This window comes from Mirounga leonina, unplaced genomic scaffold (genome assembly GCF_011800145.1).
Source record: "Mirounga leonina isolate KUSES-001 unplaced genomic scaffold, KU_Mleo_1.0 Mir_174, whole genome shotgun sequence".
Classification (NCBI taxonomy): domain Eukaryota; kingdom Metazoa; phylum Chordata; class Mammalia; order Carnivora; family Phocidae; genus Mirounga; species Mirounga leonina.
In genome coordinates, this window is record NW_023270451.1 from 20,882,152 (window position 1) to 20,908,872 (window position 26,721).

Below are 26,721 nucleotides of genomic sequence, written 5' to 3' on the forward strand. Positions count from 1 at the left end.
TAGATCTCCACTAGAACATCAAAAAAGTTATTAGAAAGATTATTTTTCCTTCTTTTCTCTGTTAATTTATATTCTCCCATTGTTGGAAAGCTGACCTTTTAGTTTGGAACTACTTTAGCATTTGGGTGATCTCTTTGTGAGGTTTGAGCCTTTCTTCAGATACTCTGCTCCTACTTCAAGGGTTTGTTCTTTCTAGAGAGCTGGGCAACATTGGATGAGCCACTTGACTTTGATGGCCTTGATTCTCACACTAGTGAAATGAGGAGGTTAGAGTGAGAGGCCTTTAAGTTCTCTTGCTGCTCTAATATCCTAGAATTTGGGGCAGCCAGAGAGTTTTACATGAAGTATATTATGTAAATAGGACACTATCCAGTGGGTCTACAGGTAACTGAGTCTCAAAAAAAATGTATGTATGTACATATATATATATATATACACACACACACACAAAAGTTACAAATTTTAATGATAAAATGGAAGTGTAGCACATAACTTAGAATTATGTGCTATGTAAAATATGCAATACTCTTTATTGTTAATTACATATAGCTAACTGATTCTCAGGAAATGCATTTGTTGATTTTTGCTGAACTCTTATATTTTCCACCCATGGGTGAAATTCAACCATATTTTGAAAAAATTAGACTTTAAATAACTACTATGATTACTATGCAATTGAGCAAAGAAATAGCTTACATCATATATGATCAAGTGTAGTTTCAACATAGATATTGGTTGATATTTAATAAGATGAAAATGAAATAACAACATACATTGGAACTTCATACATTCATCAATGATGTGAATAACTGCTGGACTGAGTAATAGTTTTTGATGCTGGAAGAATAGGTCCTCAATTTTTTGTGCCATACATAATGTAATGGCTATGGACACAATATACTTTTTTTTTTTTAGATTTTATTTATTTATTTGACAGAGAGACACAGCAAGAGAGGAACACAAGCAGGGGGAGTGGGAGAGGGAGAAGCAGGCTCCCTGCCAAGCAGGGAGCCCAATGCGGGGCTCGATCCCAGGACCCTGGGATCATGACCTGAGCCGAAGGCAGATGCTTAATGACTGAGCCACCCAGGCACCCCTGGACGCAATATACTTTTAAATTTAATCTCTATTATTATTTTCTTCATCACTTTCTTAAGTGTAGACAATTTTACTATAGAACAACATCCTGTGAGTTTTTCAAAAGTAGTATTTTCATGATCATTAAGTTCAAAATATTTTATAATTTTCACTGAGATTTCTTTTTTTTTTTTTTAAGATTTTTTATTTATTTATCTGAGAGAGAGAATGGGAGACAGAGAGCATGAGAGGGGGAGGATCAGAGGGAGAAGCAGACTCCCTGCCGAGCAGGGAGCCCGATGAGGGACTCGATCCCGGGACTCCAGGATCACGACCCGAGCCGAAGGCAGTTGCTCAACCAACTGAACCACCCAGGCGCCCCATTCACTGAGATTTCTTATTTGACCTCTGAGTTATTTAGAAGCATGTTGCTTAATTTCCTGAAGTTTGGGAGTTTCCTAGTTTCTTCTCTGTTGTTGATTTTTAGTTGAAGTCCACTCTAGTTAGAGAGCAGACCCTGCTTTATTTCAATCATTCGAATGCCAAGATTTTAGAAAAATGACCATATACATGGTCATATGAACAGAGGGTGTGGTCTACAGTTGTTGTATGTTATATTCTATATTATTGAAATTAGGACAGATTGTTTTTCTCTATTCCAACTAAGTTTTTGTCTATGTATTCTATCAGTTACTGAGAGAGATATGCTAAAATCTCTCTCTGATTATGGATTTTTCTAGTTCTTTGTTAATTTTTGCTATTTATTATACTTTGAAGCAATGCTAGTAGATGCATTCAAATTCAGAATTTTTATATTCTCCTGCTGGATAGATCACTTTACTCTTATGAAATGTCCACTTTCTATCTAAAGTAATACTTCTTATCTTAAAAAATATATCTAATTCGCCTGATACTAGTAGAGCTTTATCAGCTTTCTTCTGGCTATTTTTATGGTTTATCTGTTCATTCTTTTACTTTCAATCTTTCAGTATCCTTACAGATAAGGTGTGTATCTTATAAACATCAAATTGTATTTTTTTGCATCAAATAGTATTTTTTAATCCAGTTTGACAATATTTGTCTTTTAGTTGGAATATTTGGTACATTAGCATTTAATGGAATTACTAAATATATTTGGCTGAGATCTACAATCTTATTATTTTTTCTGTATTTCCTCCATTTTTATCTCACCTTTCTTGTCTTAATTTGGATTAATCAGGATTTCATTTTATTCCTCTTTTCCTCTCTAGTTACTTGGTAGTTGTACATTTTTCTTTGTCTCTTAGACTTTGGAGATTTTAAAAAAACTAACCAAGATTTATAATACTTTTACTGTTTGCCACTTCCACTGGCCTCCAAAATACAAGAATAAGTTCCATATTAAAGATGAAAAGGCTAAGACTCCAGGATACAAACCTGAACTCAATTAATGTCTGACTATAATTCTATGCTTTCCACCACTTCCACCTGAAGTGAAGAAACAGAAGTCCTTCCACTCATTAAGCCCAAAGCCACTCAGTTCTACCAACTGAAATTACAAAAAATAAATCAAATCTTTTTCTGCATGATGCCATCTCAATTATTTATTGAAACTCTCATATCTCCCCTAGAATTCTCTTCTTCAGATTCAATATCTCCAAATGGTTTATTGTTCTTTGTATGACTGATTTCCACATTCTCTACTGTCCTAGAGATAGAATTTTGGAAACTCAACAAAAGCTAATCTATTTTACTTCTAAAATATAAATTCAGAAGGACCCATATTCTGGTGTGGTTGTCAATAAGATAAAGGCAAATAGAATACTCTCTTGAAACACCACCAGGGATAGAAAAGCAATGTAATAAAGAAGAAATACTAAATAATAGAATGGCATAATTTAAGATATAGTATATGATTTGGATACCACTTTTAGCAAGTAAATTCTCTATTTCTTCATTTTAGATCCAATATTAAAATCAAAACTAGCCGATTTTCAGACCTGCACAATTAAATTATGAGAATTATATGTATATAAAACTAATTGTACATTTGTTTCCCATTTATTTGGTATAGATGTATCATATCAGTAATAATGTAAATAATAAAAAAATTAAAGTACCATTTATAGGTACAGACAAAGAAATAGTCTCAGAGAAATATTTTAGAAATATTTGCCATATTCAGTAGTCATAGAACTAAGACTGGAACATAGGTTTTTTCCTACTGCAAGTTCAATTTTTTTTCCTGTTAATCCATAGTAAAAGAATGATTTTGTAATGCAGGTATCCAGTTTTACCTCTAATCTTTTCTAACAGGAAACTTGATGTGTTTCAGCTCTTTCACTTCTTCATAGTTGGACTGCCTTCACCAAAATTCCCCTAACCCCTCAAAAAAGTATTGGGTGGTGATTTATTCTTGTCAAGTTTCTGCTATGTGCTTTACCATGAGAAAAACTGCAGAAAAACATTTTAGTATAGTCTCAGTTGTTTTTTCCCCCCTTAAGCTTGAAAATATGCTAATAATTATTACTTCCAAGTACTTCTCATTCTAATGGTAAGGTTACACTCTTGCATACATCAGCTCTTCGCCAGGCACTTCTGTGATTCTGAAACCAACCAGAAGTTGGTTTAGCATGCAATGATTGGCCATCTTACATTTAAATAAGACATCTTCTTGCCTCTCCTTCATTTTTAACTTTTTGTCCCTTTTGATTTGTTTCTTAAAATGATTGAATTTACACATTTCGTCCTACAGAGGATTCCACTTATTACTCTTACCATTACTTCCTTATCTCTTTAATTAATTAGTTAATTAACTAATTTTTAAGTAGTCTCCACACCCAACATGGGGCTTGAAGCCACAACCCTGAGGTCAAGAGCTGCACGCTCCATCGACTGAGCCAGCCAGGCACCCCTACTTCCTTATCTCTTCAGACTCCTTTCTTATTGCTCTCTTGCCTCCTTTCCCCTTGGCCCCTGTTAGCCCTACATCAGAGAACCACCTTGTAGCGACCACTGTCTGTATCCCAAAACCTTGGCTATGGTGAAGGCCAAGCATCCTTTCCCTGGAGAATGAGGAATAGGGATAGTCTTTATTCTCAGAACAAATGATCTTCCCCGTTAGGCCCCCTTCTTTCTAGAGCATTCTGAGTCTCTCCTCTCAACATTGATTCTCTGTCTCAGAACATGAAATTTGCTCCCTTTCACAAAATAAAAAATGCCAAATATGTCAAGGATCAAATCAAGGGGCACAGTTGCTGCAGTCTCAGCTCTAGGCAAGTGTATTTTGGAGAGATGGACTTCCAGACCCCAACTTGAGAAATTCTGATCCTATTGCTACAGAGAATGTATAGGAATTCTGAATGCAGTTCTGGACACTCGCAGGAGCCCCATTCTTTCTTTCAGAGAGTTTTCTACTGTTCAGCTCATAGCATGCCATTCTCTTCATTATTTAAATATGACTGACTCATTTACCAAAGCCCTAGTGCAAATGCTATTTGCCCCCTCCTTAGGCAAACAAATAAAATGAAATAATATATTAAGTGCAAATATGGGCAAGAGGTGTGGTATCCATGGTATCACAGCCCTGCTGTTTGAGAGACTGCACCCAAGACAGGACAGCCATATGCTACCAGTCTGCCTGCCTGCCTTCCTTCCTTCTTTTTAAAAAGATTTTATTTATTTATTTGACAGAGAGAGACACAGCAAGAGAGGGAACACAAGCAGGGGGAGTGGGAGAAGGAGAAGCAGGCTTCCGGCAGAGCAGGGAGCCTGATGCGGGGCTCGATCCCAGGACCCTGGGATCATGACCTGAGCCGAAGGCAGACGCTTGACGACTGAGCCACCCAGGCGCACCCCCCCACCCCCCAGTCTGCATTTCTATTCCTAGATCAGAATGGAGTTCTGAGATCTCTCCCATCCAATCTGTTTGCTGATTATGGTAGCTGATTCATGTCCCTATGGAGATGAAAGGACCATACTGGGGGGTGTGCTATTTCCATACTCCTCCATGGCCCCACCTGATAGACAGTTATTCTGTGCTAGATGCTCATGGGGATGTCACCTATGGTCTTAGGGTCTGGATGTCAGGGCTGTAGTTCTTTCTCAGCTGTTTTCTCCAGTGGCCCAAAGTGAAATACATCTCCTTAAGATCTTAAACAGGAGAAACTTCTAGATAGAAGAAATGAGTCAATTCATTTTCCTGCTTTGGGTCACTTTCTTTTTCTCTTCCATATGAAAAGATGTACAATAGAAATAAATATAAAAAATGATAGATTTCTCAGTATCACCTGCAAATTTGAGACATTTCTATTATATCTAAATCTCAAACTACAGCCATGTGGCTCTTGGGAACTCCAATAATTTATATATTTGAGTGTCTTCACTAAACGTGAACACTTGAATTCTGATATAAATATTTTCATTTTCTATATATTGCATGTTACAGTAGTGATTTAGACCCCATTAAAATTTAAAGCATGGACACCTGCACTCAAGGAAGTCCTTAATCAAAGAAATAAAATCATTGATTTTTTTTCAAAATACAAGTGGTAATTGATTATTTTAATTGCTAGTCTTTCCTTGAAACTTATATTCTAGATATGATTTTTAGTTACAGGCTTCGTAATTTCCCATTAATATGAAAACATACACATGTCATGGACAAACCAGAGTATCTCTTTGTATATAGCACAAAATTAGTTAAGGTGATGAGAAAATAAACAGTATCCTGTATATGCAATCTATGTTTTAGAAAGACCATAGTCTTGTTGATATTCTCAATCAAGACTGTCAAGGGAGGCAAGTGCCCCATTTCACTGATCTTAATATAGATTGCTTGCTTATCAGAGTGGATGGTCAGTCAGGGCTCAACTGGTGATGTTCATTTTTTCACTGTAGGTTAGTGTACACTTAATCTCCATTGCAGAGATTCATTAATTTGGAAAATTAAAAAAAATCAGATACTTAAGACATACTATTCATTTACTTTGCCATTTGCTGCTGTTTGAGTTAAAGGTCTGTGGAGGGGGCGCCTGGGTGGCTCAGTCGTTAAGCGTCTGCCTTCGGCTCAGGTCATGATCCCAGGGTCCTGGGAACGAGCCCTGCATTGGGCTTCCTACTCAGTGGGAAGCCTGCTTCTCCCTCTCCCATTCCCCCTGCTTGTGTTCCCTCTCTCGCTGTGTCTCTCTCTGTCAAATAAATAAAATCTTTAAAAAAAATAATAAAGTTCTGTGGACATATGGGGGTTGAAAAACAGCTCTAAAAACCATAAAGAGGTCACTAATGTTGACAACTCTGAATCCCTCTGAAAATTAAGCACCTGCTCTTCTTATTTACTATAATAACAAATACCTGGTCTTTGTACAGGTCAAACAGGTTTTTTTATACTTTGCAAAAGACAATTATTTGATATAAAGACTGTAGCTGTCTTTGGGCCTTGGTAATAAGATCTTAATCCAATATTGGGGGCTTCTGATATTATGAAAATACTTTGGCTAAATATTAATGGGGAAATTTCAGGCAGTAAGTTTTCAATGGGATATACAAGTACATATTATAGCGATGTTTTCACTTGCAATGAGCATGACGAACAAGTCTAACATGACAACCAGATTGCTACTAAATGACTTTATATGCTTAATTATGGCTTGCTTTAAAATTATGTTTTGGTTAGCCACTGAGGTAAAAAGCTGGTTAAGCCAATTAAAATTTTAGTAAAATAGAAAGCAAAGGATGCACCTTAGCTGTTTACATGCCTGCTACCCATATTAGGTTGTGATCATTTTGTTAGCAGGATTTTTTTTTTTCACTTGGCATTCTCAATGCTTATCCCAGTATTTGGCCCATAATAGGTGCTAAATAATGAATAAATGAGTGTCTGATTTATAGCACCCTACACACATATATGCTTTGGAGAGCAATAAGGGAAATATATTATCCACTGCCCAAATGACACATAATTCAGTAAAAATTCTAGAGACGCATTGTCCCATATGGTAGCTACCAGACACATGTGGCTATTTAATTTAAAATTAATAAAATAAATTCAGTCCCTCAGTTGCATAGCTAAATTGAAGTGCTCAAAAGCCAGGTGAAGGTAGTGGCTACCATATTGGCTAGAGCAGATATCAAATATTTCCTTCACTGAAAAAAGTTCTATTGGATAGCACTTTTCTTTTTTTAAGATTTTATTTATTTGAGAGAGAGAGAAAGAGAGCACGATTGGGGGGCAGAGGGAGAAGGCGAAGCAGGCTCCCCGATTTGCAGGGAACACAATACAGGGCTCAATCACAGGACCCTGGGATTGTGACCTGAGCCAAAGGCAGATGCTTAACTGACTGAGCCACCCAGGCACCCCTGGATAGCACTTTTCTAGAGAGTGTTGTATTTTCCTCATATAAAAAAACAAAACCTCACCATGCCAGTATATAAATTCCAGTATATTCAGAGGATTTCACAAACATGAATACTCTCAATTTTAAGGAATCCTGGGAGGATTCTATCCACTATATATGTCTTCATCAGTTTGTAATTTGTTATAGTCTTATAATTCTTGGTGGCTTTTTAATAAGTTCAAAAGACTACAGAGGAGAAAAAAAACAAAACACCTTTAACACATAATTACCATACTTATGCCTGTTAAATATTCAGATTCCTAGATCCTACCTTCAAGATCCTGACCCAATAGGTCTGAGGTATCTTAATGAAAATACATTAGTAGACCTCCCCAGGTGATTTTGATGCACATGGCCCAAGGGCCACATATTGAAAAATTTAGCCTAAGAATTACAAGGATTATATTCTTGCTTCATTTATTCAAAAAAACATATTGACTCTTTCTATATTATGGGCCCTAATCTAGGCACTAGGGCTATAAAGGCAGAGGAAGAGAAGTTATCAAAGGAGAAAGTATTGATGTGTGGTACCCTTTTGCATACTTGTCCCTACACCACTAATAGGCTCCCTAGCCACCATTCCAAACCTGCTCTCAGGTGTTCCCCAGGTGGATACTGACTTGTCTTTGTATGCAATGCTAAGTCCAGGAAGGACCTGATACTAGCAGAAGTACTGGTAGTAGAGGAAGAAGCAAAAGGAGAAAAAGGTGGAAGATGAGGACAAGGTGGAAGAGGGGGATGAGGAGGAGAACAGGGAGAGGGATAGGGAGAGGAGAAGAATTTGAGAAAGAAGGAGAAGGGAAATGGGTTTGAGAAGTAGGAAAGAAGGAGAATGGATAAACTTGGTGACTGGTTGTTGGACAGGGCAATAAGCAAGAGAAAGGGGTCTGGAGTGGCATTTAGCTACCTGATTCAGGTTGGTAGATAGTAAGACCATTCACTTAAATAGGGAATACAGAAAGAATAGTAATTTGGGGGGAAAGAAGATGGTTCAGTTTTGGTATGTTTGACTTATATGCTGCCTCTGGCATTTCAACTTGGAGACACCCAGAAGGCAACCGGGTATACAGTTTTAGAGCTTTAAAGATATGGATTTGGGATGCACCAGTGTTACATGAAACCATGGGAGTGAATGAAATTATATAGGAAAGTAAAATTATTCTAGAGAGAGAGAAGAGAAGGCTCAAAAGGATGAGAATTTGGTGGACACACATTTTTAGGTAGTGATACTTAACTTTTTGTGGATTGATGAGCTTTCTATAAAAATCAGATGATTTCTAGAGAATGTCAGATTTCAAAGACTTACAAAATGTTATAGTTTCCAAGGTGTTGAGACTCCTGTTAAGAACTTCCAGATTTCAGGTGTTTAAATGATGAAAGAGGAAGGGAGGCCCATGAAGGACAGTGAGAAGAGGAGTCAAATCAGATAGTAGGAAAACCAGATTTCCAACTCATGGAGATTTATTCACCCGAGCTAATGCAATAGCAAATATAAACCAGTTTAAATGAGTAGACTGCTTCTCTTCTACTCCTGATTTTAAAATCAGGAAAGCATAAATGCATATTTAAGTAATTTATTGAATTCTCTTTTTCTTCATGGTCCCTCAGTTAGCAATTGAATTCTCTCTCCATTCTGTTTTGGGTTTTCTTTCTTTGACTCATAGAAGCCATGGATTAATCAACTCAGGAAAGAGAGTTTCTTAGAGTTTCTCAACAATCCACAATAGTTTTCTCTTCCACATAGATATAAAATGGGGCTAGAGCAAGGCTAGCTTGCATTTGTGTTTCCTTGGGATCCTTGCTTTTTATGTCACACTTACCTACAGAAGTGATGATGACTGTGAAATGAGCTTCATCTCGCCGTCCAGTTACATTGTTGTAAGCACAGCACATATAGTCAGTTGTCTTCTGGCCTACTTTCTCAGATGCAACTTCCAAGCGAGGCCCGTGCTTAATGACATATGTTGTATTGTCAGTCCTCCGGATCCAGGAGTAGGTGTTGGGGGGATAAGAATCAGCAGAACAATAAAACAAGATGGCCTCTCCAATGTCAACAGTGAACACTTCCCCTACTTTTAGCCCTTTGTCAGAATTAACTCGAAGTCCATAAGGTCCATCTGCATTGATAGAAAAAAGAAACAAAGGGATGGTATAAAGAATCACAACATAGTTATAGAGTTTGGGAGAGCATTTTACTTTCCATGAAAGTCTTCAAGTTAAACTTGGGCAAATAGGTCCTCATTTAGATTCCCAATAAATTGTGAAGACTAAAAATGTGTTATTCTGATATCCATGACAATGGAAATTATTTGAGATGTGATTGAACTTATCTGAGATAGTAAAAGCCTTGAAACTTAGTATATAATTTTAGAGACACTGCCATCATAACTGTATGCTAAGCTTTTTATTCATCATCACTTTTTTAAAGATTTAAATTCAATTAGTTAACATATAATATATTATTTGTTTCGGGGTACCAGTCTGTGATTCATCAGTCTTATATAATACCCAGTGCTCATTACAACACATACCCTCCCCAGTGTCCATCACCAAGTTACCCCATCCCTCCATCCCTCTCCCCTCCAGCACGTATGCTAAGCTTTTGAGTAATTAATGTATTGATAAATCTGCAATCGTGTTAGACAAGTACCATCTTTCTGAAACCATAATTGTACTTGAAAGCATATTAGAAATAGGTTATGGCCATTATTTTCTCATACTTTGAGTATTATCTGTTTTTCTTTATAGTACTAAGATAGGTCATGCAAATATTAATAAAATAGTTTCACATGGAGCACAGATTTGTGCAAATAGATACAGAAGTGTCCCGTATTTTCATGACACATTAACATTTAAAGAATTTAAAAAAACTTTTCCCTGCAAACCAAGCTTAGAATCCTGTTTGGAAAAAATACATCTTCATTATCATTAACAAATATTCATTGATCATCATAAACTACTTAATCATGGATATCCCATGGTGTTTTTCCTTACTGCAATTTTCTTGTGGCATTTTGCTATGTCCATGGCACCAGATTGCCTGTAGATGAAGATGTATTTCCCATTGCTTTCTTCAGAAAATAAAGACAGAGACTGAAAAAATTTCCGAGCTAGATAAAGTCTTTCTTGTCCAGTCTAAATCCTGGTTTAAATTCTAAAAACTAAGGTTTGGACATGATTGTGTTCAGTTTTCAGCTGATCATCACCTACATCTGTTGGCTACTTTCCATATGAAAGCACTTTAAGTACTTACACAGACAACCACATTTAATTTTTAAAGCGACCACATGAGGTAGAATTTATTATTCTCACTATAAGATGAAGGAAGAGACATTTAAAAATTAATTTTCCCATGGTCCAAAGTTTTTATATAGCAGAGCTGGAACTCTAAAATATATGCATTTGATCATTCATATTACCTCCCCAAAAATGTATGTGGTATAATTTTCTATATCAGAATAGTTTCTTGTTGTGTAACTATAGTATTATCTCTATAATAAGCTAAAATTGTCTAATTATATATTAATTCTGTACTCAGTTAATCAAGTAATCAATCAACAAATTCTTGTTTGAGAGATACTGTTAGATAATATATTTAATATAAGAGAGAAAAAATATGTATAAGATACAGTTCTTACTCTCAAGGAATTAATAAAATGGAAAAGGCTATGGATGGTTTGCTCAGTAATAACCTAATCTCAAAGGTTCTGATTATTTTTTTTTAAGATTTTAGTTATTTATTTGAGAGAGAGAGAGAGAGAGAGTGAGCACAAGCGGGGTGAGGGGCAGAGGGAGGAGGGGCAGAGGGAGAGGGAGAAGCAGACTCCCTGCTGAGCAGGGAGCCCGATGTGGGGCTTGATCCCAGGACCCCGGGATCATGACCTGAGCCGAAGGCAGACACTTAACCGACTGAGCCACCCAGGTGCCCCGGTTCTGATTTTTTTTTTTTTAAAGTACTATTTATCTCTCATTATAGGGAATAATATGATGTAATGATTACACAGTAGTCATTATCAGTTATCACTATGTTAAATCCTGATTTTGTCAATAATTATTTAAGTGTTCTTCAGAAGTCATTTAAACTTTTAGGTCTCACTTTCCTCACCTTTGCTATAAAAAGGTTGACTGCATGAATGGTTGCCCAAGTTCCTTCTCCCTTTGAAATACCTTGAATGATTGATGCCATGCTAAAGCTATTTTGGATACTGGCAAACCAACCTTAATTTTGCAGATTCCCAGAGTGGTTCTCTTTTGTGTCAGCATTTTCTGACCAATCTACCATTGGGAAAACACATTTCCTAAGATAAAACAGAAACTGAAGATGCAAAACAATAAATTATATTTAGCTAGGGAACATGAACTTTACACATATTTGCTTCCTAAAGATACAAACTTCTACAGGGAAGCTATAGATTTACATTAATATGTATACATGAGATGATCCTGATTTCAGAAGCCAAATAAAGACGTTAGTATCTTCAAATGTAAAGTAATCAGGAACAGGAGATGGAAGATTATAGTGAAGAGAAATGAATGCCCTTTCCTGCACTGTACTAGCTGTACTAAAACCCTGTCATGTGGCTCTCATTTCAGGCTATGATACAGTCTCTGGGGAAAACCACTCTTTCAGAACTCTGTGCTAAGTGGAACCCTCTTATTCTGAATTCCACTAAACAGTAGGTTGTGTAATGGGAACGAAGAGTTGTTTTCACTCATTCAACCAAAATCAATATTGAGATGTCACTGTGTGCATAGTATTATTGTTCTAGGCCTTGTGGGAGAATCCGAGTGTCGTAGACATGATTCCTGTGGCTGTTCTCCCAGGCCCCCTTCAGCAGCAGGGTCCCTTCAAGTTGTTAGCATTGACAAAACATTAAAGAAGCAAAGACCACCAACTGGTAAGTACTGGTTATGGTTCACATAGTAGGAAACCAAGAGGAGGAATCAACTAAAGTTTGGAACAACAAGAGACCCGAGTCTGTGCACAAAAACTAAAGTCTAAGAGAGCTTTTCTGCGAGCAGTGATAAACAAGAGTGTGGTCATAAAAATACAGCCATTCAGTTTAAGTCTGTCTTCATTGGCTTTCAGGGCTTACAGAATGTGACTATAAAAACAAATTGCTTGATAATTTGACACACATAAAAATGAGTAATATTCTTTTCAGTGTGCTGACATTACTCAAAACTTTTTTGAGAACTCCTCAATTGGAATTGTCTTAGGACCCTGCAACATAATGGAGTATTCTCAAAAGTAGTAATTCTTTTATTTTGGAGAATGGGCTCAATTTGTAAAGGAAGCCCATAGTCACTTACAGCCAAATTTGGTGAATAAGGTTGATTATCTAATTTAATAATATTGCTCTGGTTTAAAATAAAACATGCTTCTAAAGAAAGGAATCTCAGCTTATCTTCCCTACACGTATGCATATTTTGATTTGGCTACTTCCCCATTTGTTGCGTTTCATGATTGACATAAACTTTTCTCCTCTGTCTTAATTATATGCTATATCTGGTTCTTCAGAGTTAGCTTCAAAATCCTTCAAACTTTCCCAGCCCCCATACAAACATTTCTCCCAATTCTTGGAACCTAACATCTTGAAGCATTTAAGTTCCTTGCTTTTTATATGATTTCTTAAAAATATAACATACTTTATCTGATTATATAAGAAATACATGTTTATTGCAGGAAACCTTGAAATTCAGAGACTCACAAGGATGGAAAGAAAACTCATTTGTAATTTTACCATTCAAAGAATGAGTATCCGATTTCAGTGTACGATCTTTCAATCTTATATACTTCTTTCTGTCTCTCACACACACATCTATCTCCTTCCTACCTTCTTTCCTTCCTTCCTTTTTTTTTCTTTCCTTCCTTCCTTCCTTCCTTCCTTCCTTCCTTCCTTCCTTCCTTCCTTCCTTCCTTCCTTCCTTCCTCTTTCTCTCTCTCTCTTTCTCTCTATACACTGCTTACAGTGTTTTCTTCTTACTACACTATGATGTTATTTCCTTTTTAGCACTTCAGTCTGACCATCTTTTACTTTGAGGTGCAGCTGAATGTATTATTCATGAGAATGGGCAATCCAATTGAAGACACTTGGAGTGATTCACCAGTGTGGCCTCTGACATTGAAAATGAAAGCAGAAGGATAATTCTATTTTGACTTTGGATTATGGTTCAGTTTCTTGCCCTGTGGCAGAGAACTCCCAATAGAAATAAACCTTTTGCCTCAGAAATGGCTGTTTACTAAGTGACTTGTAAAATCACATATCATCTGTTCTCTTTAACAATTTATGGCTGGGTGGGAACAGTACTGAAATTTCCATCATGATGCTGCTTGCAACCCTGCTTGGGAGCAGATGGTAAGTATTTATTGTGAATGACCTTTTTTTTTTTTCTTTAATTTTTACCACACAGAATACTTCCCTGCCGCAGTGCCATATGTCGCACACAAAATGCAGTGGTTACTGGGTTATTATTTACAATGAAGCTGGAAGGCATATACATTTCATGGACTATAAGTAGGTATTTGTCTGAATTACTGACTTGATGTTATATTCCAAACAAGTCCATTACTAGGTTATGACATCATAACCTCATACATACATGGCCAGTCTTAATAGATTCTGTTAGACTTTTTCTGCCAAAATAAAAAATAATTCCTGCTTTCATGAAGGAAGCTGTCACAGAAACAGTGCCTTAAGAAAACAGACTCGTTAATTAACACTGAAATTCTAAATTATGATGTGGACCTCCATGGGGGAATATTGGAATATGACATTTTTATTGAGAAACTTTGCTAAAGATCAGAAACAAAAACAAAAACAAAAAATAAAAGGCCAAAGCACTGTAATTAGGAAGCTGTTATCTTATGATGGGAATTTAGCCTTGCATCATTAAGAAAGGATATGAAGAAAGATCATCTGTTCCATTTTAGTCAAGTTCAAGAAACCTGTATCGAGTCTTAATCTGTGTCAAGTATTGCCCTAGGAATACAAAGATGAATAACGCAGAGTTCCTATTTGGGGTCAGAGTGCTTATGAATAGAAAGACTCCAGTGCAGTGAGTACCAGGAAAGAAGGTGTTATAGGAGCACAGCGAACCTCTTAGTCACACTGAAGAGCTGAAACAAGGTCGGGGCAAGTGAGCCTTTCTGGAGAAGATGATACTATGAAGGGAGAAGAGGGTGTAGCCAGGTGAAGAAAGAGAAGTGGGAACATCAACCAAGGCATATATTCCCAGTTTGTATAGAATGATAAAGATTGCAAAAATGTTGATGCTACATCAACAGGAAGGATAAATGACAAATCTTCACACTACATACTTTACTTAATTATTGTAACCCCAAATTAAACCAAACCGAACAAAAAATAAAAAGAAACAATAAAACGGGGCTAAAATAGCAATAGAAAGAAAAATGTAAAAATTAATGAGTCTGAAAAAAGTTAATGAGTCTGGGTTGTGTTTCTATATGTTATGTGATAAGTAATAATTGTTAAGCACAACCCAGACCATGATGTTTGATTTTTGAATCAAACAAACTATGAATGGATGAGTGAATAAGTGAATGAATGAAGGTCAGTAAGATGAGATTGTTGACTAAATGAAGAGTTTTGCATTTGAATGTAAAAATAGTCAAGAAAGGAAATTAATAATACTATATTCACAATTACCACTTAATAAGAGTAATAATTGTTGTTAAACCATCTAGATAATTTATCTTTACAATGCAAACTTGTAAATTTTCCAAATGTTCTTCTTCCTACTATCTACCATTAGTCTTTACTCATGACTGGCGTTTCTCTGTGAGATTTCCATAGACTATGTCTAAAAGAATGTAAAGAAAAAGGTTCAGTCCATAATAGAAGACATATTCTGTGAAATTTGAATTTATTTGGATGGGGATATTTTCCATCCTTTAAAATAACACAGGATAAGAAAGAAGATTTAGGAATTTAAAGCATAATATTTAATATTTATAGGTATGACTATGGTTTTTCCCTCATTTTTATTCTTTATACCCTGTGTATCACCATATTCCATGATAATAATGAGATTGGGGCATGAACATGTACATGTTAAAAGAAAAATTTGGGGTGCCTGGGTGGCTCAGTCCGTTAAGTGTTTGACTCTTGATTTCAGCTCAGGTCATATGATCTCAGGGTCGTGACACTGAGCCCTGCATTAGGCTCTGCACTAGGCATGGAGCCTGCTTAAGATTCTGTCTCCCTCTCCCTCTGCCCCTCCCCTCCTTCTTGTGCATGCGCACTTTCTCTCTCTCTACAAAAAAAGAGGGCGCCTGGGTGGCTCAGTTGGTTAAGCATCTGCCTTTGGCTCAGGTCATGATCCCAGAGCCCTGGGATTGAGTCCCATGTTGGGCTCCCTACTCTGTTGGGGTCCCTGTTCCGCGCGGAGTCTACTTCTCTGCCCCTCCCCTGGTGCATGCACTCTCTCTTTCAAATAAATAAATAAAATCTTTAAAAAAAAAGTCTTAGTCTCACTTTGACAGATTAAAATAAACTATATAGCCAAATAAAAGTGTATTTAAAGATGCAAATGATACTTTCATGTAACTGTAACTGTTTATACAATTTTGCCCCGGGAATTTCTCATTTAAATCTATAGCTAGAGTTTAAAGATAGGCAAATAGATGGAGAGACAGATAGATGTTAAAAAAAAAAAAAAACTGATGTAAAGAAAATATTTTCATGTAAACAAAATCATGTTAACTACTGGTAATGTTTGGGAAAGAAAATGTTCTTCTTAAGGTATTCCTTCAGTTTTCTCTTTGTAGGCATCTTCTAAATGATTCACGCTCTCTATAACTTCTTGCTGCCATGTTCCCAATTATGTCAGCATAGTTTTGGCTCACAGGAAAAAAAAAAAGAAAGAAAAAAGGGGGGAGGGAAGAGCTAAGATCATTGAGTTCTTCCTATGTGCTACTCACTGACTTCTTTATTCATAAAATCTCACCTAATCCTTCCCATCCAACTTGAGACAGGTATTAGCCTTATAAAGAGGACAGTGGAGATAAGGAGAATGAGGACACTGATGCACAAAAAAGAGGGTCACTTGCATATACTGTTAATGGCAGAACCAAGGTTTTAGCCCAGGCAGTCTCAATTTTCAGCTCAGGCTCATAACCACTGTGCTCTCCACTGCACTCCCCAAATGACATGATATTAACTAGAATTTAATGTGGTTGAAACAAAAAGATCATCAGTTAACAAGGAATGCTCCAGCACAAGCTCACTTCTTGCTGTCTCTGACCACACTGAATGACGGTTCCTTAGGTTTAATATTCAGTAGATGATATCTGGCTGCTTTAATATCTTTTTTTGCATTTTGTACCTTCTATGTGAATGTAAACCATTTAGACCAAGTAATAAAGAATAACGTAAAGATGTATCTGCATAGCCCTAGATTTGATTCACCTTGCCTGCTCACATTTTTTTTCATTGTGCTTAAATAACTTCAATACTTAGGTCTTGTTACTTGCAGTTGAATGGAAGTGTTAATTCATGTCAGAATAAACTTATTCCGTCAAGAAGAGAACTACACTTATAAATACACCACACCAAATCTGAATTTTTCACTCCAATACAATGTTATCATGCAGATAGGCACAGTTTAAACTTCCTTTGTGAATCTATTTCTCAGTCTATGTATTAAGGCAGACAATATTTTCACAATGTCATCTGAATATAAAATTATATAAAACTGTAAAAATATAGCTAAAAGTTCTGCTATAAAAATAATGCCATTGTTAAACATAATGCAATTAATAACTGTAACAAATCTCAAGTGAGTTGCTTGCAGTGTGGGTGTTGTGGTATTTCTTGGTGAAAAACTGTAATTTCCTCCTCTGTGGCATTTTTTTTTTTTAAAGATTTTATTTGACAGAGAGAGACCACGAGAGAGGGAACACAAGCAGGGGGAGTGGGAGAGTGAGAAGTAGGCTTCCCGCAGAGCAGGGAGCCCGAGGCAGGGCTCGATCCCAGGACCCCGGGATCATGACCCAAGCTGAAGGCAGACGCTTAACGACTGAGCCACCCAGGCGCCCCCCTTCTGTGGCATTTTTAATATAATTTCTTCTGTTTCCAAATGAAGGGAATGGTTCATCTTTGAGACAATGAATTTTGGACTAGGTTGGACTAGGAGCTAATCCTCTTTGGTTCCCCTAAACCAAAAATGACTTATACAGTGTATGAAGTTTTTTCTATTTCCATGTGGATAATACTTTTCAGAAAAAAATATTTTGAAATTGCTCTTAAATATGTTTAATCATGGTATATAGTTCAAAATTGGTGCCTTTTCCTTTCTGTATTATTGGTTAATAAAATATATCCTACTTCCCTTTTTTCCTTTCCTATGTATACCATTTCTATAATTGTTTGATGTTTGTGATCTATCTTGAAAACGTGCTCTCTTGACAAACATTTTTTGATTTAGCCTAGAATATGTGTGTCTAAATTTTAGCTTATAAACCATTCTCTAGTCTTTTTTTATTTGAACCTTTGTTTAAAAAATAATTTTTCCTCATTATTTACCATGTAAGGTCTGGTGTTCAAAGCTCTCCATGATTTAACTCAAACATATCTATCTGACCATATAGTCTACCACACCCCTTGCTGTATCCTTCACTCTAACTAAACTTGACCATTTGCCTAAACTTTGACCTTGCTTTGGGTTTGGGTTCCTGCTGTCCCCATTGCCTAAAATGGTTTTTCCAGACACTGTTACTTGCCCCAGTCATGCCCATTGTTCAAGATTCATCTTAAATGTTACTTCCTACAATAACCATTCTCTCTAGCCAGAAGTACTATTTTCCTTCTCTGAATTTCATAGTCTCGTAATATTATAGTGATAATAATGGCTAATAGTTGTAGAATACTTACTATCAGTCACTGTTCTAAGCAATTTGCATGTAGTAACAGATTTAATCCTCACAGTAACTCTATGAAGTAGGTATTACTTGGTATTATAATGGTATTAGCATCATTATATGGATGAAAAAACTGAGGCACAGAGAGGTAAGGTAGTAGATACAGGATTTGAACCCAGGCCTCTGGCTCCAGAGTTCTTGTTCCTAGCCATTATGGTCCTTTGTACACTTCCCTATAGTATTTATGACATTCTCTTTCACACATTTTATTGTGCATATTTTCTCACGTTTGCTTAACTATAGGATAGCTTCCTGTTTCAAGAGTCAATGATTCCATTTTTCTTGGCTTAATTTTGCTGGCTCAAGCAAACCTTACTGGATACTTGAATCACACTATTTCACTCCTCTCCCTGCAGCTGCTTTTCCTGCCCCAATCCTGGAGCTCAGTTTTACTGCTGAGCTTTAGCTAGTTGGAAAAGCCTACATTTTGTACATATGCTAGTGCTTTTTCCCAAAAAGTTAGTAACACATTTCCTCAAGAGGACTCCATCAATTTTCTATTGAAGAAAATAGAATCAGTAATATAAACAGCCTCTGTTTACTGAATGCTTGTTTTGTGTCAGTCATTAGCTATTTTTCAGATACCTTATTGAGCCACAGCAATGTGGTGAGGTAGTTTTAACTATCTCCATTTTACCAATGAGGCTCAGAAAGGTCAAGGAATTTCTTAAGGTCATATGAGTAATGATAGAACCCATCTCCTACTTAGGTCTGTCTACCTCCTAAGCACCTAAACACTAGGCTTTGGGGCCTCTCCTAGTATTATTATACAGTTAGTATTTGGCGAGTAAGTAGATACAGTTAATTCTGCCCAATGGTTCAACTAGCTGAAACCTCTACCCTCATGCCACAGGGTTGAGAAGTTTTCCTTTACCATGCCTCACTCTTTTTGTTACACTGCTGTTGTGGCTATGTTCTAAGCTACAAAGTGACTGATGAGAAGACTTCCCAATGTGATAGGTCATTGGTCCTCAACTAGGGGAGATTTTGCACCCTCCATAACAGGGGGACATACGGCAATATCCAGGGACATTTTTATTTGTCACAGTTGAAGGTGGGGAGGCCAGGGATGCCATTAAACATCCTATAATACATAAGACAGCCCCCACAACAAAGATTTGTCCAGCCCAAAATGTCAGTAGTGTGGACACTGAGAAACCCTGTGTGAAGCTGAAATTAGACTGCAAAATTAAACATACTAGAGGTGGTGCTATGAAGTAGAGGGGACTGGGAAAAATAATATGATAAAGAAAGAGGGATCCTGCTTGGGCTGGGATGATAATATGACACAAACTGAAGAGCTTGATGAACTTAACTCTGTATGTGAGATTAAATGACAATAACAGCAACAACAACGGAAAAAAAACAAAGAAAATTGAAATCTGAAATAATTACCGATCCTCTGGGAACCTTATTAGCTTACTGCAGAACAATTAAGTTTTCTCTAAAAATGGAGCTGAGAAAATGGGCAGAAGAATAGCCATGCCCTGGGATGTAGTACTCATGCATAATCTGGGAACACTCTTTCTCCCTGTGGTCAGCTACAGAGCACCCCCCTCCTCCAGTTTATGATCACCAATTCTTCGTCCTTAGAGTAAATAAATTAGTGCCTTCTGTATTGGTTCTTGGTTCTTAAAATTGAGTTTCCTACTTTCCACTGGATATAAAGTCACACAACAGACCAAGTCAGAAAATGTATCCTAAAAGGCTCACAGCCAGTATCTCAACTTGATATTCAAGAAAGAGGGTCATTCTACTAGCTATATTTCATGACAAAGACTATGTATAAGAAGTATAATTACAACTAGTACTGTATTACAATAATGTAAAAAACAAATGACAGTTTGTGTTGATATTCTCTGTGACCACCCTTGTGTAAACGTCCCAGAAGAAAAGTCATGAATATACATATTTTTAAAAACTTACAGTATATGGTAGGCATAACGATGTCACTTTCCATCTCACTGACAGGGTTCTTCACCAGGCAACTGTAATTCCCAATATCTTCTTTGGTCACTGGAGCAATATGAAGGGTATTGTTTTGCAGAGAAAAGGAGGTGGTGGAGCTGGTGTGGACAGGCCTTTCATTTTTTAGCCACTGGTAAACCAGTCGGGTGCCCCCTTCCACAAGGCATGCCAGGGTCATGTTGCCCACATACTCCACAGCTCCAGAGGAAGGCTGAGTTTGTACAACTGGTTTTGTGACAGGATCTGCAATATCAAAAGAGATGGAAATGGTTTTTGACACCATGGAATTATAATACAAGTCTGTGTGGTCTTTCAAACGTCAAATCCTGGGGAAATGATTCTAAAATTTTACATTTTTGTAGATGCACACGGTTCAGAAAATGAAGAAGAGAATAAAAAATAATCAATGGAAAATGCAAAATGATAAAAATATAAAAATATCATTTATAGCAGAGATAACCAAAATTCTAGAATGTACTTTTCAAGGATTTTCTAATGAAAACCTTTACTTTATAGATAATGCAGTTAGTATAGAGAACACCAACTTCCTTATTTCCTGTTCATTGTGCCTTTTCCCACATCATAAAGGTATACTCTCACAGGCAAAGTTTACATGGCATTCCCCTCTCTTGATTTGTTCTAATGTCCCAAGAATAGCTGCTTGGGGTAGATGAACCTAAATTTTTATCCACCCTCTGTAAAATATAAAGCTCATATATATTACACTTGTGGAATATTGAGGGAAAGTTTTAGAGAATCACATTTTCAGCACTTACTTTTCTTTCTAGGTAAGTGAACTAATTATATGTTTTAATTGCTGTGCAATTGCAATATTATGTTAGCCACTTTACAAACCAAAGCCTACATTTCAACACTGATTCAATTTGAAAACAGGATAAAATGTGTTATTGTGATTACATCCCATTAGAGATATAAAAGACAAATCCAACAGTAATTCCCGTTGGAATTTCAAGTAATAGGAAAATAGTTATATCTCATGAATCTGGTACATGATACTATTTGTCAAATGAAGAAATCTCCAAGAATGAATAAATATTTCCTCCCTGAGTTTTAACTGTAAAATTATTGGGTAAGGGTTGAAATTATATAAGTATCCACAAATATTTTCAGCAAACTTCATTAATCTTTGACGTTCTCAGTTCTGTTTGATAAAGGACAGTGACTTGACCAGAGTTACACAGCAGTCAGTGACAAAATGAAGAGGGCTTTATATCTGGCAATGTTTCTCTCCTGCATTTTGGAGACATATATGTTTAATAATTTCCTTCTATGCATCATCACAGGACACACAGAGAGTGAGATGATAGATAAGTGAGAAATGATTGGCTCAGATATTTAGATTTCAATTTCCTATCAGGCTTTAAATTGGGGTTGATGCATCTCTGAAGGTAAATTCCTCTTGACTCATGCACTCATTTTCCTACATGGAAAAATGTGCATTGGGGAATAAACAGACCCAGTCCTTCAACCCAGGGAATATAGGAGAAAATGAAAAATAAGAAAAAAGGAAACTGAAATAATCTGCAGGGGACCTAAGTAGTTCTGAAGCCTTCAGTTTTTCTTAAGATGGGTACAATCAACTTGTTCGTTCAATTTAATCTTTTAGAGTCCCTGGCAAGAACAAAGGATGTAGAATAGCTTTTGTTTACATTATTATGATTTAAAAAGAAAAAATGAGTTGTGTACATTTATTACACAGGAAAAGCTTATGTTTCAAATATCTCTCTGTGTGGAAACAGATGTGGTATGGGAAAGAAGTAATATCAAAGGTCTTTTATGGGGAGAACCAATCAGAATAGGCTGTGATCATATACCTGCCTTAAAGAGTGTGACTCACATGTGGAAGTTTCCCAGGAAGATATTTTACATAGGCCCTAAGCCCTATTAAGACTTTTTAGCTGCATTTTGCCAAACAGACCCAATTTTACTAGATATTAAAATGTAATGAATATTCCATTAAGTTTTGGGGAGAGATAGGATACTACCCAGGAGAATTTCATGAACATTTTCTCCTTTTCTCTTTTCACAGTTGCTCTATAGGCATCTGCTTCCATATCCTCTGCCTTTGCTTCCCTCAGCTTTTCTGGTCTCCACTCATTTACTCCACACACACTTACTGAGTGCCTACTAAAGGCCAGCATCGGCTTTTAGGAACTGAGGACAAAGCAGCAAACAATAAAAAGTCCCTGCTCCCATGGACCTCATATTCTAGGTGTGGGAGGGAAAAAATAATCAAATAAAAATATATAATATATCCAGGTGGAAATAAGTGCTGTGAAAAGAATAAAACAGAACTCAAGATAGATAGTAACTCTCTCTATATATTTGTTTGGGGGAATCTCTCTCTCTCTTTCTTTCTCTCTCTGTTTGGGGGAATGAGGCTATACTTTATAACATGGTCAGGAAAACCTTCACAGATAAAGTGACATTTTGGCTGAGACCTAAAGGAAATAGGGCAGGGAACCATGCTATTATCTAGGAGAAAAGCAGTCTAGGTAGACTGAATAGCAAGTACAAAGGCCCTGAGGTATAAGTGTGTTTGGCCTATTCTAGGAAAAGCTAGGAGGCCAGTGTGGTCACAATGGAGTGAGTGAGGGGTGAGGAAGGTAGGAAATGGGGTCAGAGAGATGCTGGGTATGCTGGGAGGGATCATGTGGGGCCTTGTAGGAAATTGTTAGTACTCTGGCTCTTATCTTAAGTGAGATAGAAAGCCATGGGAGGGTTTAAAGCTGCAGGAGGTGGGAGTAGAAGCAGGAGACCGGGTAGCAGGCTATTAGGGATAGTCCAGTTCAGAGCTGGTGGTGGCGTTGAGAGAGGAGGTAGAGGGGGTGGTAAGAAGTGACTGAACACTATTTTGAAGGTAAAGCTGACTGATAACTTGTGGACTGGATGTGGGGTGTGAGAGAAAGAGGGGGTCAATGGTGATGGCAAAGTTTTCGCTTGAGCAACTGATGGAATGGTGTTGGTATTTACTAAAATGGAGAAAATTTTAAGTAATAACCTGTTAAATAATCAGGTTTGAGGGGAAAATCAGAAGTTGGGGTTTGGACATAGTATATTTAAGGCATGCTACTTATATACCTCAATAAGGAAAATAAAGGTCTGAAATTTAGCTGACTCCATAATCCCTCAGAGGACATTTCCAGCAACTTCTATTGTTCCTTAAGTACAGTCCTTGAGCAAGTCTCATCCTCTCCCAAACAGTGTATCAAAATAAAAGTCTTCATGTGACAAAAACAGGGCTCTTCCCAGGGTGTGTTCTGATACTGAGAAAAAAAATTCCTCCATCTTACTGTATCAGCAACTTTATCCTTGATAGTTTCCAGGCAAACAAATTAAGTTCTGCTTATTGCTTGATTACCTTTTGTTGGCCACTATGCATGTACTTTACATGCATGTCTTATTTAATATTCAGAAAACTTTGTGAGATATATAATGGAATTTGTGCCATGAAACACTGAGGGGTTTTTTTTTTTTTTAAGATTTTATTTATTTGACAGAGAGAGAAAGAGAGAGCACAGACAGGGGAAGCAGCAGAGGGAGAGGGAGAAGCAGGCTCCCCAGTGAGCAGGGAGCCCAACTTGGGGCTTGATCCTGGGACTCCAGGATCATGACCTGAGCTGAAGGCATATGCTTAACCAACTGAGCCACCCAGGCGCCCCGAAACGCTGAGGTTTTGAGGGTTAATTAATCTGCCCAAAGTTGCATAGCCAGGACCTAAAGCCCAGGTAGTCTAATCTCCTGAGCTGTTACTAACTGCCATGCTCCCTGCAGCCCAGGTCACTTATAGTGGACTCACCATCAACGGTCACTTGTATCTTCTGACTAGCTGATAGAGTTCCATTTCCCTGAATGTTGACCTTCACGATGTAATTGCCTTCATCAGTGAACTGCAATGGGTTGATGAGCAGAGACGCATTGGGCGGCATCATGGTGAACTTGTGTTGGTATTCCAAGTCAGGAACCACAGACTTGTTCACGGAGCCCAGTAAGTATTTGGGCATCGTGTGGGGTCTCTCAAACAGCCATATGATCTGGATGTCTGATGCCACAGTGTGGAATCCATAGTGCACAGGGAGGTAGAGGGCCTGGCCCCTGATGCCATGAACAGTGTGTGAGGGCACTGTCACTTTCAGCCCCGAGCAAGCGCCTGCTACAAAGGAAAGGAAAGTTGTAATGACCCTGAACCACATTTCACAATCTAAGGGGCAATACAGAGAGAACCTGATCGGGTGATAATGCTTACAAAGGAGAGAGGCTTCTAGGTACTGAGCATTCTAGTACCTGCAGAGGTAAATATTTGTCCCTTAAACCTTCTGCATTTAAAAAACTCCACCCAAAGACTATGTTGATTGAATGGCTTCTTTAAAGGCATGATGAAAAGGAAAAGCAGAAGTTATTATCTATGGCTGTTAAAGAATAATGGGAAAAAGAGAACTGGGAAAGATTGTTAATTCTAAAGTCCAATGAAACCCGGAAAAATTATGAAATTGTGTTTGAATCATATCATATCCCAATTAAACTCTGTGATTTGAGAAACACTGAGGAGCTACTTCCTCCTCAGAATCTCTCTCCAAAGTCTTCTGCAATGGCTTACTAGACCATTATTGGAAGTTTTCCTCTTTAGCCAAAGGCTTGTCACATGGACAAGTGTGGTAGTAAAAGATATTGTGAGAAAGGCTGGTGGTGCTAATAGGATTTGATGATACATTGGGGTGAAATACAAGAAACAAAGAGGAGTCAAGAATGATTCTAAGGTTGTTGACCTGATCAAATGGAAGAATGGTTGTCATTTATTAATGGGCAACTAATAACCATGGGGAAGACTGGGGAGAAGAGATTTTTGTGGGGCAGATTAGGAGTCAGTTTTGGACATGTTCATTTGAGATACCCATATGACATCCATGGGGCAATACTGAAAGGATATACTGGGCATGAAAGCATGATTAATGTGGGTTTAAGACAGAATGAGAGCCTGGAGGGCCTTGGGCCATGGAGCTCTGCCCAACGCATGGCCCTGGCTCCCAGCCTCCTGCCTGCCTGTGTTGTTTGGACCCATGCACTCACTGCTATGTCTGCAGGTTTCTTCCTATTTTCTGGCACCTGGAGATTTCCATACCTTTACCTTGAGCCATGATATATATTTTAAGTTTTAGCACTTCTATGTATTTGCAATTAAGAAGAGACTCCTCCTTAGTTCAGACTACCATGTTGCTTGAATCCTAATTAAAAACTATTTGCTTTGGCATCATTTTAAAAAGGAGCAAGATACTACCGACAGCATATGAACATTTGAAATAGGGAGAGAATGGGAGGAATTTAAATGTGAAGTATTTTAAACATTGAAGGAAAAAAGAAAGAATGGAAACTGTAGACAGTGAGTATAGACAATACTTCTGGGGAGTTCTGCTGTGAAGGGGAGCAGAAAAATGTTCTTTTCTTTCTTCTCTATTTCTTTGGATGGATGCTAAACAGTATGTTTGTAGCTACTGAAATGATCCACTAGAAAGAGAAAACTTGATGAAGCCAAATACAGATGAGTGAAGGTGGAATAAAAAAAAATCCTAGGTAAGAAAAAATGGAAATTTGGGCACAAATAGAGATACCTTACAATTTCAATTTTCTCATATAAAAATGTTTATTTTCTTTAATTGCTTTCCCTTTTCATCCCTACTAGAAAGAGGGTCTTTAAGCTTTACCTAAGTGATGTTATAAAAGGCCATCAATATTAGGAAAGGAAAGGTATAAAGGTCTGTTTGTGTGATGATTTCTTTGGAGAAACTGAAAGATGTAGTCTGCCACTAAGAGGAATCAAATTCTACCAACAGCAAATCTCTCTCTTACTTTCCAGGCTGGAGGTGAGAGTAAAGATTTCCATCATTTTGGTCCTCAGTTAGCTATTAGTAGAGAGTGAGACCTGGGTCTGGCAGATAAGTTAGAGAAAAACTCAGGAGAAAGCAAAAAGATGAAGATCACAGGAGGTTAGAGGGAGAAGGAACTCCCAGATGTTCACCTGAAACTGACCGTATGGACTGAGAATTAGGTGACTCTATGGGCAAAATAAATATGTGTCTTATAGTTTCCTTGGGCTCTGTGTGTATTTGTGGTGGACTCTGTAATTTTTTTTCCTGATAATGGGCTGTACCTGCACATTCATTTTAGTGATTTGGTTCATAACAAAGGAGTTACAAAGGTATGAGGATTTGCTTCTGTTTTCTGGCAAGTGCAAGAATGTTAAATTTGTAGTTGTTCCTAGTTTGAATCATTAGAAAAAGAAGGAACTCGTGCTGGGAATTCTAAAGCAGAGATAAAATGGATTGCAGAAAAGGAGTAGTGGTT

At 37.3% G+C, this 26,721-nt stretch overlaps 1 protein-coding gene across 5 annotated transcripts in view; it reads right to left on the minus strand.

Moving 5' to 3' along the window:
* Positions 1 to 24,575, minus strand: part of HEPACAM2 (HEPACAM family member 2) — a 40,378-nt gene extending 15,803 nt beyond the window's left edge. For all 5 annotated transcript variants that reach the window (XM_035020573.1, XM_035020574.1, XM_035020576.1 and 2 more), the window contains exons 1-3: positions 24,182 to 24,575; positions 20,320 to 20,604; positions 9,272 to 9,568 (exon numbers count right to left, since the gene is read on the minus strand). In XM_035020573.1, coding sequence (XP_034876464.1) covers positions 9,272 to 9,568; positions 20,320 to 20,604; positions 24,182 to 24,575 — 976 coding nt within the window. The remainder of the gene's footprint in view (positions 1 to 9,271; positions 9,569 to 20,319; positions 20,605 to 24,181) is intronic.
* Positions 24,576 to 26,721: the final 2,146 nt, after the last annotated feature.